At 34.4% G+C, this 17097-nt stretch overlaps 1 protein-coding gene across 1 annotated transcript in view; it reads right to left on the reverse strand.

The window, feature by feature from the left end:
- The window catches only part of LOC121296057 (cadherin-8), a 69464-nt gene extending 57550 nt beyond the window's left edge, over positions 1-11914 (reverse strand). Inside the window, exons 1-2 of the mRNA XM_041221223.1 lie at positions 11743-11914; positions 7096-7536 (exon numbers count right to left, since the gene is read on the reverse strand). Coding sequence (XP_041077157.1) covers positions 7096-7347 — 252 coding nt within the window. The 5' untranslated portion in view covers positions 7348-7536; positions 11743-11914. The remainder of the gene's footprint in view (positions 1-7095; positions 7537-11742) is intronic.
- Positions 11915-17097: the final 5183 nt, after the last annotated feature.

Raw genomic sequence — 17097 nt, forward strand, 5'->3', positions numbered from 1 at the left:
ATCTTGCCTTAACGTATTAAGAGAGTATTGGAATGGAAATAATAATTATTTTTAAATGGGCAATGATACATGCCCTTTGGGATATAATTTCAGATGCATTTTCATTCATCCCCTTTAAATCCATCCCATCAGATTGTTCATCACTTTCAATTCAATATCAGCAGCATGACCAAGGTTTGTCAGTTTCAATCTTAGTCTAGCATGACTTTCTGACTACTGCTCCATTACCTGTGGCTATAGGTGTCTTTGGGGGTTTCATCTCTGGGATCACACTGTGAGCCCCCTATTAAATCCAGCTGCATCCAAGGGCCGTTGCTAACCTGCAGTGACTACTTTAAGGCCCCCCCAGCCATCATAAGGATTGTTTCAGCCTCACATGTAATCGCTTTAAAAAGTGATGGAGTTCTGAAAACTCACCAGCGGTTTCTATTGCTACCAAAGGAGGTTGAGAGGCACAGTGAAATGACAATGGGGGACCAATACATGTTTCTCACTCCTTCCTGGTTTTCTCTTTGGTGGTGTCTGCCCGTTTCATTAGTGAATGTTTATTTTGGTAACAAAGAAGTTAGGGTGTGCGAACATCACAAAGTTCTACAGTTCGAACCAGGAAAAAGTGCAGCATAGTTTGCATCTAAAAAAAGGTGTTATACTGTATGTGGGGGCATTTTGGTATACTTCTTTATTATATTTTTGGTTTTAACAACAATAAAAGCTGGTAAATACAGCTATGGCCAAAAGTGTTGCATCACATAGTATTTTAGGACTGAGATATAATAACAAATAAAAAACTATATGAACATAATTTAGACTTGTTTCAGCTTTTCATTAAGTATATGGAAAACTACAAAGCAGTAAAACGTAACATTATTCAGCAGGTTTCATTTGACTTTATTAAGCAAAATTAGTTAATTATTTTAGATGACGCAAAGAAAAATGTGTCCATAGCTGTAGTATAGATAGAAGATATTACCTGTTCATCATTTTCTCTGGAAGAAGTACTGTTCAAGAGACTCTTAAAAATAATATATATATATATATAATATATATATATATATATTATATATATATATATATGATATTTAGTATAGCACACACACACACACACACACACACACACACACACACATACACACATCACACACACACACACTTCTGTCTGCGACTGTGTGTATTCGAACAGGTAACAAAATTAGAAAAAACAGAAATATTTCTATAATTTCTAATTGTTCTAGTGAAAGATGTATATTAAAGTATAGATTCAGTTTTATAAAAAAAAAAAAAATAATAATTATTACATAACATGCATAAAATAAAAAATAACATGCAAAAACTAATGTCATACTTTGACATAAGTATTTGGGCACCCTTACATTAGTATTTTGTCTGCCCACCCTTTGCTTCTGCTACAGCTTGCATGTTTTTTTGTTCTTGTTTTTTCAATGTCTTTTTTTTTTCTTTTTTCAAGTCTGGGGAATGAGATGGCCAATCTATAACTGCAATCTTCATTTTTTTCAGAAATTCCTTTGTACACTTTGCAGAATGCTTAGTGTCATTATCCTGCTGGAATACACGCTTCCATCCAGTAAGCCCAGGAGAAACAAACCCACATGATCACACAACTACTGCCATGTTTAACACTGGGCATGATGAACTTTCCTTTAAATTCTTGACCTCTCTTCCTCCAAACATATTGTTGCTTTCTTGGTGAAAAATTTTATGGATTTGTCTGACCATAACATTTGGTTGAAAAAAACATCAGGCTTCTTTAAGCATTCAATGGAAAACTTCAATAGCTTTCTTTGGTGTATTATTTTTAACACAGGTCTGCATTCATCTTGTTACCACTGAATTGTTCAGTTGTGAATTTCTTGACCATCTTCTCTCAATTCTTGTGTCAAATATTTTGCAGTAATCCAAGAATTTTGAGGGCTGCTCGAAGGATTCTTCTGCCAGGTTTTGCAGAAATCTTTTTTAGTCTTCCACACCTGGAGCTAGTTATAGTAGTTCCTTTCTCCAGTCTTTCTGCTATTTTTCTGGTAGTTTCTCCTTTTTCGTTTAGTTGTATCACTGCCGCTTTAAGATTGTTGCTGTATTCTTTAGTTTTAATCATTTTTGTTGCTTTTAAGAATCACAAATTCAAAATGTATTTTTTAGCACTTCATGATTATTTTTTTATTCTATAATTATCATCAGGTGGTGGTTTTCAGTTATGATAATTGTCAATAATTAGCAAGAAATGGGTTTCATATGAAATATTTTGATTGGCCAAATACTTTTGTCAAAGTATCAAATTCGTTTTTACATGTTAATTTTAAAATTTTAATTTTATGCATGTTATGTAATAATGTGTAGTTTTATTATAAAGCTGAATGGCTACTTTAATGTACATCTTTACTTAGAACAATTAGAAATTACAGCAATCACTTTCTTTGAGTGTTTTTTTCATTTTTCTTAACTGCACAAATACGTTTTTCTGCGACTGTGAAATCATTGCCCTGTATTGAGTAACCTCACGTTCAGTGTCTCATTATGAATTCTTGTGTTGTTTCTGAATAACTAAATGGTAATTTACACTGTACATATTCCTTAGCACATCTGCCAAAGGCCTGCAGATGCATGCAGAGGAGGGTATAAGGCATACAGAGGCATATATAAATAAAAAGCCTATCTATGTAATCAACTCTCCAGGGAGAGAACATATAGTGACACAGAAGCACTTCAGTCACACACCAAGGATGGTACATGTCAAGGAGGTCTAGTGAAAAAGTCCACACTCTGCTGCTGTGTGCTCAGCATATTATCATATTTATTAAAACTATATATACAGAAGATGCAGCTTATTAACAACCTCTTGGTTCCCAGCAAAAAATTGCCAATAACCAAAAAGCCCCTGTTTTCAAGTATATTTATATGGAACGATATACACTGTAGTTGTGCAAATATGGCACTGAAATACATGTATTTTAAATGTTACAGTGTTAACAAATTAACATGAGAAACAGAAAATACCCAAACATAGAGCTGTTTACTTCACACGTGTGTAAAACAAACACAAAGCTTAAATAGTAGTACACAACGATGTGGTACAATTGTCCTTACAATGAGTAAAGCAAACATAAAAAATGTGTTGTACTTACAATCAATTCTAAAGAACACACTTTTAAAATAAGAAATTGCCCAGCGCTGTCTGCTTTTTACAATGAACCACCTCCCGCTGTAAATCCATCTCAATTTTACGTGCAGCTTCGTAACCAGTTTCTGCCTCAGTCCACCAGAAATATGCAGTTACGAAATCAGTGTTTTATAAAAGCTGCATGAAGTATGTGCATAAATCATGCAAGTACACTGCACGTACGATTACAGTAGTGAGTGAGACATCGTGACCTTGAAACTAGTTCAAAGTTACGATGCTATACTATATATATATATATATATATATATATATATATATATATATATATATATATATATATATATATATATATATATATATTGATCAATATATATATATATTGATCAAGGCACCTCAGATATGGAACTTCTCATTTTCAAGAACTTATTTTGTATTTCAATATATTGTGTAGCTTTTAATGATTAACATGAAAGCTAAAGGCCTGTTTGGAATGAACATAAGCAGGAGTAATTTAGTTTATACAGGTACACAGTTTCACCTGTACTGGAATTGGAATGAGCCCAGGATAACGGGTTAACATCACAACTACTCATTGAGAGTGCCTTGGGAACTTGATCACAAAATTGACCTAAATCGGCCCACACAACAAAGAACTTGATATTCACCAGCACTTTTTTTCAAGCATTTTCTGCTGTTAAATTTCTACCTTTCAGGTCTCAGGTGTTGTTTCACTAGCATCAACTTTCTTTATTGTTTTGCTTGTGGGAAACATGGATGCATCCTACAGCACTGAATTCACCTTAAAAAATCTTTGTTCAGAAACATAAACACAGGTCTTAACAAATAATGCATTCTAATTGGCTCCCTCATGGTTTAGATTTTGAAATTTTAACTGTATTCCCATGCACAACTAATGTAAGCACAAAGCATTTCTGATTGTATTTATTAATCAATAATGAGAGCTTGTTTTTCTTTAAGATAATTCGACGACAGCATAGACTGGGAGTGCATGCATATAGAGCAGCAATGATAAAGCTCTAAATGCCCAGTTTAATTGAGTAGTGAGTCACACAGCCTGTCAGCACTGCAGACAGGGTTCATCCTTTTTTTTTCCTTTCTTTTTCAGATTTTCTGAACTGTCACAGCAGCTATCACAGATTATCCACAATCACTGCATTTTAATTATCCATGTTATCTTCTGACAGGTTGAGAGGGATTTGTATTGGGGATCAAAGGAGTTTCTTCTTCTGCTGCAGATTTTTCTCCCTGTGGCTATAGCAACTTCTATTCTGATCTGGTCAGATCTCCGAACCTGGTCAGTATCTGAATACCTCCAATGAATATGCAACCATATTTTGTTATTTTGTGGCACCTTCAAACTAGATGTTCCCTAAATCCAACGGATCAGTCTGATCTATCTGGTATATTTGTCTGGAAAATAGTTACATATACTTGCAAATGTGCTTAATGGGTTCAATAATATACTGAAAACAATGAGCTCCTTAGTAATACTGTTTGGGTGACCATGTATTGCTGTATCTGGGTTTTCAATTGAATTCTTTCTACTGTACAATATGATAGAGAATGTTCCATTATGTCTGTTTTCTTATGCTTGTTTCCCCTGGGATACCCTTGAAAACGGTATAAATATATGGTGAGTAAGATTTATAGTGATGCCTCCGTCAGAATCTGAGATAACAGATCACAGTAAGGGAAACGCTGTCAGGTACAGTTTTCATCCCTTTGTCTAGTATGCCTCCTTTACATGTATGTTATTATTCATTGTTAACTGCCAGTTGGAACCCCTTTGAAGAGCACAGGAAAGGACAGGACAGCAGCGATATGTACTTAACATCAGCAGGCTGTGCAATAAAATGTAGAGGAGGGAGGGAGTCTAATCTTAGCTCGAGGTGTCTGGATAGGCAAGGCAGAATCTCAAACTCACAAACACAGAGATCTGAAATGTATGACCCATTTTAATCGCAAAACCTCCATCCAATTGATTCATTTTTTTAATTAAGTGAAAGAAGGCCATAGCTGCTTGGGAGCTTGTGATGGGGAACCCTCTATCTGAAAGTGCAGGCTCCTATCTCCCTGTAACACTGAACTTATCTGTTCTCTGCAAGCCGTGTTGATAACTATGTAACCTTCAGGAGATACCATAACTCAGTTAGGAGAATGAGACAGTCTCACCAATGTACTGACCACCCTGAATAGCAGCAGTCAGAGGTTCTGTGGAACCTTTACTCAGTAAAGCCATCATTTTCTGTTTAGCAATATGTTGGAAAACATGAAAAATGAGACTCTTATTCAACAGAGCAACTGCAGCCTCCAGCAAATTGTCTCATTATATGAGGTAAATAAAATAATGATTTTAATACTGTGTGCATTTAAATCATTTTGTAATGAAATGCATCCCTAACACAATCTACCTGATATTACTCCCTATCACTCAGACACAGTCAGCCAAGGAGAGGCTTTCAAAAACAATCACCCAGGCACACAAACACCCAGTTACACAGTCATTCACCTGGTGTCAATAGCAGTGAAATGCACCGTGAAGCAATGCAATTATTAAGGCCTTTTAGGTGCAAAATGTAAAGTGTGGACAGCTTTTTAAGGTTCCAGCATAAGCATAATACATACATCTGGAAATCAAGTCAAGGTTACCAGCAAAAGGACAGAAAGAAATGTACCTTTTTGTGGGTGAAATCTTGTAATGGTATGAAATATCCAAGTCATCTTAAATTGTAACCTCTAAGTACAACAGATACACCAGAGTGTTACCATTTAACTGTCCCCCTGCAACATGACTCCTAGTGGATATAAAGGATACCAACATTGTTCCATGTGGTATTCTCTTTTTGATGCATTTTTTACACTCCATGGGGTGTGTTTCACTGGGACAGGTTAATTACATGTTTCTGAACATTCTATTGAGACCACAGGACTTCTTTAAACTTTTGAATATTAAAAGGAAAAATATCATCATTAAAATAGTTATTTTATGCCAAAACAGAGTGGATTTTATCAATTTTGTTTGCTTCCAAATCTCTTGTCTATATAACAGACATATTAAGCAGCACATCTGTAGTAAAATGTTTTAATGTTACTGTTGATTTAAACAGATATTATCTGTTTTTATTTTTTCAAACATAGACTCCTGTTTGAGGTGATATGTTTAATCATAATGTGTTGTGCGATGTACATAACATATAAATAACATATATTATATATATATATATATACATATATATATATTGACAACATATATAGTTTAATAAAAATAAATTAAATTTTATTTACATCTTTAAAACATAAGTTTGTTTCTCAAATGTTGAGTCCCAGAATTAAGATAACCTTTCACTAAATGTTTTCCATTGATTTAAATGAAATGTAAGATAACAAACAGCTTCAATAATACAAAATTTTAAACTGAGTAGACTCACTCAGCAGAACAAAGTTACAAGCATACAAAATCCCAGAGATTAAGGGGAAAAGATCAGTTGTTCCCACAAGGGACTTAAGGATAAAGGGATTTCAAACAATGAAAACAAGCCTTGGTATTCATTTTTTGAAATCTCAGTTCATACATTCAGTATGTCTAAATAATACACAAGCATTTAAAACTGAGCACTACAATTCCTATCTCCTCGAGTATTTCAAAACCCTTTTTCCTACCTTTGATCTTGATCATTCACAGGTTCTAAGCAGGATCTTCCTCAACACCATACAATTAAAAGATTTTACAATTTAAATACTTTCTCATCGCTAAATTTATGAAAGAGTAGCATTATATCGTACATTTTTTAAAAAAACATAAAAAAAAAAAAAAAAAAAAAAAAAAAAAAAATAATAATAATAATAATAATAATAATAATAATAATAATCACTGAATTCATGTTTCCATGGAACAAGCAAGCTTAATATTCAACGGCCATTTTACAAGCTGGAAAACTCACCCTGCCAACAAGAATTGGGTCCGGTCCAGAAAACTCCTCCAGCACAAACATTTGATTCCAAACCCATCCCCTCTTGGCACGACTCAAAACTCTTTCTCCTTTGCCAGTCCCAGGCAAACCCACAATGGACCCAGTTTGTAAACTTTTGGACTGGGTGACAGGAGCCATGGAAATATAAGGAAGGACCATAATCCATGCAAGAAACAAGGGAGTCCATATATCTGTCAACATTTCCTCCAAACGTTTTGACATTATTCTGCCAATTTAAACAGTTCTCCCAGAAAAAAAAAAGTTACTTCTCTCTCCTCCAATCTTCAGCCTTCACATTCTTTGTGCAGTAAAGCTCGTTCACATCTGCACAGCATGTTTCCAGAATGACAAACACAAAGAGATGTGCTTCTTGCAACAGCATCCCTTGTTTGGTTCCTCAGCATGCAAGACCTACAAATAATGACAATACATTGTTGAATATAAAAGCATATTGATTGGAGTATTCTTTAAATGAAAAAAGTGGCTATAAATTGAAATACAAATTAGTATCAAGGCAAACAAGACCATTGATAGAAACTGTGCTGTTTCTGAGAAGTCAACTCACTTCACCTTGTAGACAACTTGTCTGCTTTTTTTATATGGAAGTAAATGGGAAAGCAACAGGAAGTATGGATAGCGATGGTACATAATACATTTTCTATCTTATATATTTTATTTTTTCTTAATACATTCCTTTTCAATAGGTTCAGGCAAACAAGCAGTGTTCCACTGAATACATAATGGATGATACAGAAAATGTTTATATATATGCCAGTCTGAACCAATTGCAGTGCTTTTCATGGAGAAAATCTGCAAAATGAAACAGAATTGCAGAGCACGACTGTTTTTTGGTATCTGGATAGCAGTTACTTTCAGTACCACGGCTTCGTAAAGCAATAATCTGACTCAGACTAGTTTACTTGACATTGAGCAGAACAGCATAAAAAATGATTTTGTAAAAAATTAGCTTTACTTATTAGACACTCTTTGTTTTTTGTTTTTAATGATTTGATGACTTGACCAATTTCCACTGTACTTCGTATACTCCTTAGTGATGCTAATGGGGTTGATTGATCACACTTGTGTGGAAACACCAGCATGGTTAAATGGTTGCAATGCTTAGATCTACTATTTTTTTTTTTTTTTTAAATACAACTCAGACTGACAGCTTATGGAAAATGCATGCTTTTACTACTACAGAAATGTACAATGAATTTGCTTATTAACTGTTTAAATACACTGAGCTTCCAATAACCCATTCCAGTTAATGTTAGAGATTTTCCAATTACTCTGAGCCAGTTTAAAGAATAATTAAACACTGTGAGATGTAGACATAATTGGGAACAACTTTGTTTTTGGTTTTTTTACAGTTTGGGTTAAAATACCCATTTTGTTCATTCATTGTATTGTGTCAGCGGAAGCACACCTGTCAAAATCTGATATATAGTATGTTCTTTGAGAGGTGAACTGAATCTCTCTCTCTCTCTCTCTCTCTCTCTCTCTCTCTCTCTCTCTCTCTCTCTCTCTCTCTCTCTCTCTCTCTCTCTCTCTCTCACACACACACACACTCTTTACACACAAACAGGCCCCCTTTTGTTCTCATATTATTGGAGGTTACTTTGAATCTTGATAAGCCGATTTGATATTTGTCTTTAGTTTTAAATACATTTTCTGTTTTTCCCTGGAATGTTATGGTGTTTAAATACTTGTTCTCAAAATCTGACTCACTGTGATGCAGTTAAGCTGCTGGACTTTATTAACAGAGATTTAACAAGGGAAAACAGAAGCAATTGTGTAAATAATAATAATAATAATAATAATAATAATAATAATAATAATAATAATAATAATAATAATAATCATATGTATGTATATGAAAAAAAAAAACCTAAATGAAACATGGTGTTCATGTCCTTTGGGGTATACCGAATTTAATTATCATTAGATAGTAACTCGTTCTAACAGCAGTGTTAATCTGTACAGCTCTTTAGCAATGGGCATTCTGGCCTGCATGTAATACTCATCCTTCTTTGTATTTATTCTGATATCAATATTCTGATGCAAATCTCATTAGGCCTGTATGCCTGACTCTCATAATCTTTGTGTTCTCTTCTTTCTAGCCCAATAGGTGGGCCACAGAATTTGACAACCTACCCTTCTTAGTAAGCTAGGGCAATAGATCAATAACCCATCAGATCTATATAACCAAGAAATAATAAAATAAAGAGCCCCTTTTTCTTGAAAAAAAAAAATCAATAACATCTAACCATTCTTGCTGCAGGCAAATAAAGCAAAAGCTGTAACATTTAAAACCATTTTATTGAACGACCACCTGAGGCTGACTATCGTGGCCTCTCGAATGAATCTCCTTTATAAGCATCTCCCGTTTAAAATCGCATTTATATAAACACATTTCCACTTGTGACCCTTCAGTCAGTTGAATAACTAGGTTGTGACTGTGTCATTTAAGACTAATAATATACGGGCTAAAAAAGAATGAAACAAAGAAAAAAAAATCGTATTAATCTAATTGATTAGTGCTTTACAACATCGATAGCACTAAACGAGATGTATACTTGCTATCACCTGCAAACTAAACTATACTATTTAATGGTTATCAGTCATTTTACCATCAGTACAATTACACATATATATATATATATATATATATATATATATATATATATATATATATATATATTATATATATATATATATATATATATATATAGTATTCAAATCAACAGATTAGATTACCAGTACATCTGATTTCCATGGTGACGTTGCGTGTATATTGTTTTCTATAGATATCAGGACAAAGGTGAGTTTGATTTCATATGATGTCAATAAATAAATAAATAAATGGAAAATAATGTAAATGTAATTGACCTTCCCGGTGTTGGTATTTATCATTAGCCTTGCTACACACATAACCAACCCATAGAATAGTTTTCAGCACCTTCTTTACACGCACCTCAGTCACAACTGGTAACATTATTACAACTGTCTGTAGTAAAGCATAACGCCAGATGTAGTGTGTAAAATTGCTCCAAGTCCTCTACTGACACACAAGTTGCCACCAGAATAATAATTTTAAAATAAATAAATAACTAAATAAAAGTTTTCAGTGGCAATTGCAAAATCACTAACACTGTACTTCTTAATATTTTTTCTTTTTCTTTTTGATGTTAATGTTATCTGAAACACACATACACATTACTTGTACACATTTACCAATATCTCACTTCGTGTCCTGGTAATTTACTGTGACTTCCATAGTTCGGGTCTGTATTGCATTGTTTATTCCGTGTTAAGCATTTTGACTGTGAACGTTTTGGTATTCATGACAGGTTTCTTAATGTATTAATGTTTTTTTGTTTGTTTGTTTGTTTGTTTTGTTTTGTTTTGTTGTTTTTGTTTTGTTTTATGTGTCTGTGCGTGTGTGTGTGTGTGTTTTCCACCCACAGTTTATATTCTATTCTATGTGTTTAGCAGTACGCCGATGTCAAACTAAGCAAATCTGCCAGTGTATTCTACAGGCACGTCTTAGACCTCAATGCTTCACATATTACTGTATGACTGCCTATTATGTACCATACCACGAAGTTGTTGCAATGACTACACATCTCTAACGCTAATATCACGACTTGTGGAGTTGTGTAGTTTATTTCATTACTCGCGGTATTACAGTCGAGCTTCAGTGATCCCTTGCCTTGGCTATCAAATAGGCCACCAGTTCGTGAGCAGAATAACAGCACACTTCTCCAGCTCATTTACATTGTATTTAAGTACCCGCCCAGGTGACTGATTGAATACCAAAGTGTTTAAAATGTGAATAATATGCTTTTATAATAAAGGAGACGGGTGGATTTCTATAAACAAAACAACGGCTAGAATTAAAATAATTCGTATTTTATTATACATCGTACGTTTTTTTTTTGTTGTTTTTTTTTTTTTTTTTTTTTTTTTTTTTTTTTTTTAAGTAGGAAAGCAACTGACATCAAATGAAGTATGAAGTTTACTTAATTCGACTTAAACATGACATGAACATCCTGAATGTCTGTATATAACGATAACACTTTAACATCCTATATGGTTCCGTACAAACTAGTGTGTATAACGTAAATGCCTTTCTAGACACAGCGAACTCCGATTTCTTTTAGCAGCGAAATCAGCGAGAAATGCAATGAGAGTGTACTCACACAATCGAATCGCCAATAGTTTTACTCAGGACACAATCCAGTGTCAAAGTGATCAAAAGAAGACTCCACAAACAATCAGCTACACAAATTCTAGTGTAGCTGTCTCAGTCTGAAGTTTACAAGCGTGTTGGTACCCAAGGCTACCGTTCGAGTGCAGGTGATTCATGTTGTGGAATATACAGGACATGGAAATAACAAAACACACAGACGACCTCAATTCAAGTGTATCAGTAGCTTGTTAAATCAAATACACATATTCACACTTCAAAAGAAACCACAAAACAAAACACAGCTAACAAATCCTTGTGCACAGTACACAGGAGCGCGCAATAACCAAACACCGCTAATTTATCTTTACTAAAATTACTGTGAAACACCTGTTATTTGTATATTCTTTTCTTTGTATAATACTTACTATCTTACATCTCGATCTCTCCTGCATTATAAAAAAAAAAAAAAAAAAAAGATAACGATATCCCCTTGATGTGATTACTGTACGATATCTTCTGTAGGGAAAACAACAGATTCCAGATAGTTCACCACACACACGCTACAGCGGTGTATTGTACATCTCCAGAGTGACAGACTGCTGAATGCTGCTGTGAAGAGAAGTCTGTTAGTGAGTGTGTGGAGAGTGTTTGGAGCCTCCCCTTGCCGCTCTCATTGGGCTGTGGAGGTAGGCCCACGGCTTTGCAATGAATGCACGCTTTTCCATCAAGGGGATATACAACTTTTATGACAAGGCAGGCAGCAGTGGTGTTTTCCCTGAACAATTGCATTTTCTACCTGAATAATTGTATGTACAGTAAGGTTCTTTGGTTTTACAGGACGTTGCTGTACTCTTCACAAAGGCACTATTTCACATTGCATTACAGAAACGAAAATAGCACTATTGTAGTGTAGATTTGACTACTAGCTTAATTAATCCAAATGTGTCAAATTAGGCTCACAGTAAAAATGCAAATTGCTATGAAAATGGAATCTTGTATTGCTAAATGTTATCAATAAAAGTCAGTCCACACATGTAGCCAGGGTCTTGCATTTCCTGAAATGTCAAAGGATTGCATCTTAACTCAAGAGTTCATCAGTTTCTATATTATTATTATTATTATTATTATTATTATTATATATTATTATTATTATTATTATTATTATTATCATATAATTGTTAATAACGTTTACAGCCCTTTTATAATTAAAATCATGCAGACATTGCACTTGAGTAAAAGTTTAATACATTTGCCTGAAAGCGTTAGGTACATTTTTTTTTTTTTGGTTGTTTTGTTTTGTTTTGTTTATTGATATTTATTGATGCATCCATATGCTAACAAACAGGACGTGTGAAGTACACTATGTGCACTGACGACTTTAATTAGTAAAGACTGGAGACTCTGGTACTACATGTTCCTAACGCATCAACACATAGTAAGGTTTGGGGCAAAACTGATTTAATGTTAGTACTGTTTGTGTGTAGATGCTCTTGGAAGCGTGAATTTTCCTGCAGCATTTCACTGCTGATGAAGCATCAGCACGCTCAGTTAGTAAAGTCAATGCCCTGGGGGGGAAAAAAAGGTAATTTTAGTTGCTTCTAGAACTACACAGTTTTAAACTGATTAAAGGTTCTCCCAAAAACCCAAATAACCTAGCACAGGACGATTAATTATTTTCCTTGTTATATAATTGTGTATGTATGTTCCGTTTTGTAAGTGTATGGTTTTGTTTTTTGTGAAGTTTTTTTGTGAAGTTTTTTCCTACTGATCTGCAAAATAACCTTTTTTTGATGGCTAAGGTTTCTTTATAGGAGATATCTATGGTTTAATGTGGGACATAAGCATTGATCTTAATTCTATTAAAAAGACAACAAGTAATACAGTTGTAAAATAAAAAAAAAAAAAAAAAAAAAAAAAAAACAGTATTTAGGATCTAGGGGATTACCCATTCAATTCCTTCTGGACTGAAATGGCCTTAATCATGGCAACACCTTTACAAAATGAGATGCAATTCAAATATTACTCAACTATGTTTATAATTAGATATTTCCTACTACAGTAAGAATTGGTATTTACTATAAGTCTATATAACTGTTTGTGCTTGAATCATGTTTATGTAGATGCAATTATTAACAATAGTCCAATTTGTAAAATATTAGGATTGAAGATATACCTGTATATGCACAATTACTGTGTTTAACCATAAACAAATAAAATGTGGTTACAAATAATACAAAGAAATAAGTATTGCATTTAAAAACAAAGAAGTTCTGCCAAATTGATTGGTATTGTCTCTAATCCCAGGAAGGAACATTGAACAGTAAATAAATTATTGTAATAAGGTAAGTCTTGGACCATGATGTTGTTATGCAAAGGAATAGCCTATAATTCAAGTGTTTATACTGCAACTGGTCAATCAAGTCAGATAGGAATGTGAGTTAAGGACAGGGAAAGCTATTGGAACTTAAACCTTCCAAGTGGATATAGGATGATATGAAAGAAGTCAGTGAGAGATGTGAAACTGTGCAGCTTTGCAAAGCTAAGTGCCCTCTAGTGTACAATAATGAAGCAGCTTTCATGCTTTCCAGAAGCATTGTACTAATACAGTATAAAACCTCAGAGGATACAAATGTTCTATTGGTTTCCAGCTAAATGACCAGCTACAGGGAATGGATTTTCCAGAAAATATTTTGGAAGTTTCTCTCCCTTTTTTTTCTTTGTGTAAATGTTTAATGTCTTGTTTAAAATACTCAATGTGTAAGATACTAGAATGTGTAAGAATTTATACAAACTTATACAACAAAAATCTTTTTTTTTTTTTTTTTTTTTTTTATTTAGTTTCAGCAATGATTTTTACCCAGGTTTTCACCCCAATTCGGAATGCACAATTATTATTTTTTATCCCGGTTCACCACTGGAGTGCCTTTACTGGATGCACCACTTAGGACCCCCATAAAGCTGTTTCAAGTACTAAAAAGTTAGAACTGCAGCCATATCCATTATTAGAGGCAGTCCAAATATGCAGGGAAAATATATAAAAAAAAATCGAGGTAGATATCTGTGGAGTGTTCAGTGGAGCTTCTTATGTGTTTTGTATTTGTATATTTTGGGTCATTTTAGAAGTTTACCCAAAGCCACAACAGAATCAGAAGACAAGTTCACACAGGACAACAGCTTCAAGCACAGCTTAACACTAATAGTAAGCAAGTCTCAGTTTCAACTGTGAAGAGAAGACTTCGAGCTGCAGGTTTGACTGGTCGAGTGGCAGTAAGAAAGCCATTGCTAAGATGACAAAATAAGAAAAAGAGGGTTGCCTGGGCCAGGAAGCACCACCAGTGGACTACTGAAGACTGGAAGAAGGTCTTATAAACCGATGAATCAAAATTTAAAATCTTCGGTTCATCACGCAGGGTTTTTGTACGCCGTCGAGTAGGCGAAAGGATGGTTCCTCAGTGTGTGACACCAACTGTCAAACATGGAGGAGGAAGCGTGATGGTCTGGGGCTCTTTTGCTGGATCCAGAGTAGGCGACTTTCATAGAGTGAGTGGCACCCTAAACCAAAACGGCTACCACAGCATTTTGCAGCGCCATTCAGTACCCTCTGGTATATGCCTAGTTGGTCAGGGGTTCATCCTACAGCAAGCTAATAACCCAAAACATACCTCCAGGCTATGTAAGAACTACCTTAGAAGAAAAGAACAAGACGGTAGGCTTCAAATCATAAAATTGGCAGCACAGTCTCCAGACTTAAACCCCATCGAGCTGGTTTGGGATGAACTGGACAGAAGGGTGAAAGCAAAGCAATCTACAAGTGCAACACATTTGTGGGAACTTCTGCAACAGTGTTGGGAAGAACTTTCCGAACAATATTTGATTTCCATTGTAGAAAGAATTCCACGAGGGTATTCAGCTGTTATATCTACAAAACATGGCTACTTTGATGAGTCAAAAATTTAGATTCAATTTTGTTAAACAAAACGATTCCATGATTTATTTTTTTTTTATCTCCAATTATTTATTTGTTCTATGCTTTAATTTCAGAGTACATTGAGACATTAAACTGTGTGTGTGGTGTGTGTGTGTGTGTGTGTGTGTGTGTGTGTGTGTGTATGTAAAATATATATATATATATATATATATATAGCGAGAGAGAGAGAGAGAGAGAGAGAGAGTCAGAAATAGTCACAAATACATCCATCACCACAGTGGTAAATATAAGACTAGAGCTCAATCTTGGCCTGATCATTTTCATTATGTTGGCTATAAGAAATAAATAATTCACACTTAGTTGAAATATACATGAATGGTTCTTTTATAATAATTAAACATTAGCATTTTCTCATGTGTGCTTATCTCCTGCTGTACCGTGTGTGTGTATGATGATCTCCTTGTATATTATTAGTCTATTAATGTAAAAAAAAAATGTATTGAAAAGAAACTGTGATTTCCAATATGCATAATTTGAGTTACTCCTAATCAATAAAAGTGGGAACAAAAGGTAGGATATAGGATATTTGTCTTGTGTAACTGCCTATTCCATCTCTAAAGCAAATTCTAGTCTTTTCAGTACAATATTTTTTTGATGATTCAATAATGCCAACATAAAGTTGAAAACAGTATAAATGAAAGAGATTTCCATTGTTCAACCTCTGGTATTTGAAGAAGAGTAATTTTTAGACTGCTGCATTGTGATGTGCCGATTCCACAAGGACATGAACACGGAAAATATTACAAAAAAATCTTTGAGTAAAAACTCAGATTTACAGCGGATTCTCTGTAAACAAGTCCATTTGGGGAAAGTGTGGTTTATTTATTTATGTATTTGTTTGATTGTTTTATCTTTGGTTAATATCCTCTTAGCTTTCATGATAGATTTCAAGATTTCAATCAGTATTTTTTTTCCATTTTAGTGGGCTTCTCTGTATAAGAATGGACTCAGACCCCAGAGCTTCAGGGTAATGCTCTTTCTGAGGACAGTACACTTACCATCTGGCACCCCAGCCAAACCCCCTATCATATTCAGTGACATGTCAGCCAGCCTTGTTAGGAGTTTCTTGTTGAAGGTGCTCTCTGCCTTTTATTATCTGAACGCTAGGCTCCCAAGCAATACTGTTCCTGTCGACAGGCAGCTTTTTTCAGATGCATTGCCCGTGTACTGGCATTATCCAAGTATCAGGTCAATCACGCTCATACTGTAATTGCTGAACAGAACACTTTTTGCTCTAAGGCTACCGCTGTCAAACTCTAGGACTTTGGTCATGTGGGAGAGCCTACAAGGGAGTGACTTTTGGCTTGCTGTTTTTAGCTTTTTCTATCAATATAATTTATATGACACAACATTTTTCCTACTGTTCTAGGAATGGAGGTCATAAAAGGACAATAACTTTCAACTTAAAATGTAAAATACCTTAAGTATCTGTAATGACATTGTGATTACACTGAACATTACTCCAAGGCACAAGAAGGGTGTATTTCAGTTTGCTCCTAATCTAAATAAACATCCCTCATTCATTAAACACTGGAAGTATAGTCAGTTCAGTGGAAGACATCATTCACATCTCTTTGAAAAGGTAATATCCATAAATAAATACCCAATAACAAATCTACTATAAGATTTTGATTTGAAAAGATTTCCACTGTAACATGACAGTCACAGTTCACTGCTGCAGAACCCTGTTATAACATATTGCTTAATCTCAAGGCAATATTCAGATAATGTTCTTTAACTTATTTAGCCTCCCGTAAGATAGCAGTCAGTCGACTGATTTCATACTTCACTA

Source organism: Polyodon spathula, chromosome 21 (assembly GCF_017654505.1).
Source record: "Polyodon spathula isolate WHYD16114869_AA chromosome 21, ASM1765450v1, whole genome shotgun sequence".
Classification (NCBI taxonomy): domain Eukaryota; kingdom Metazoa; phylum Chordata; class Actinopteri; order Acipenseriformes; family Polyodontidae; genus Polyodon; species Polyodon spathula.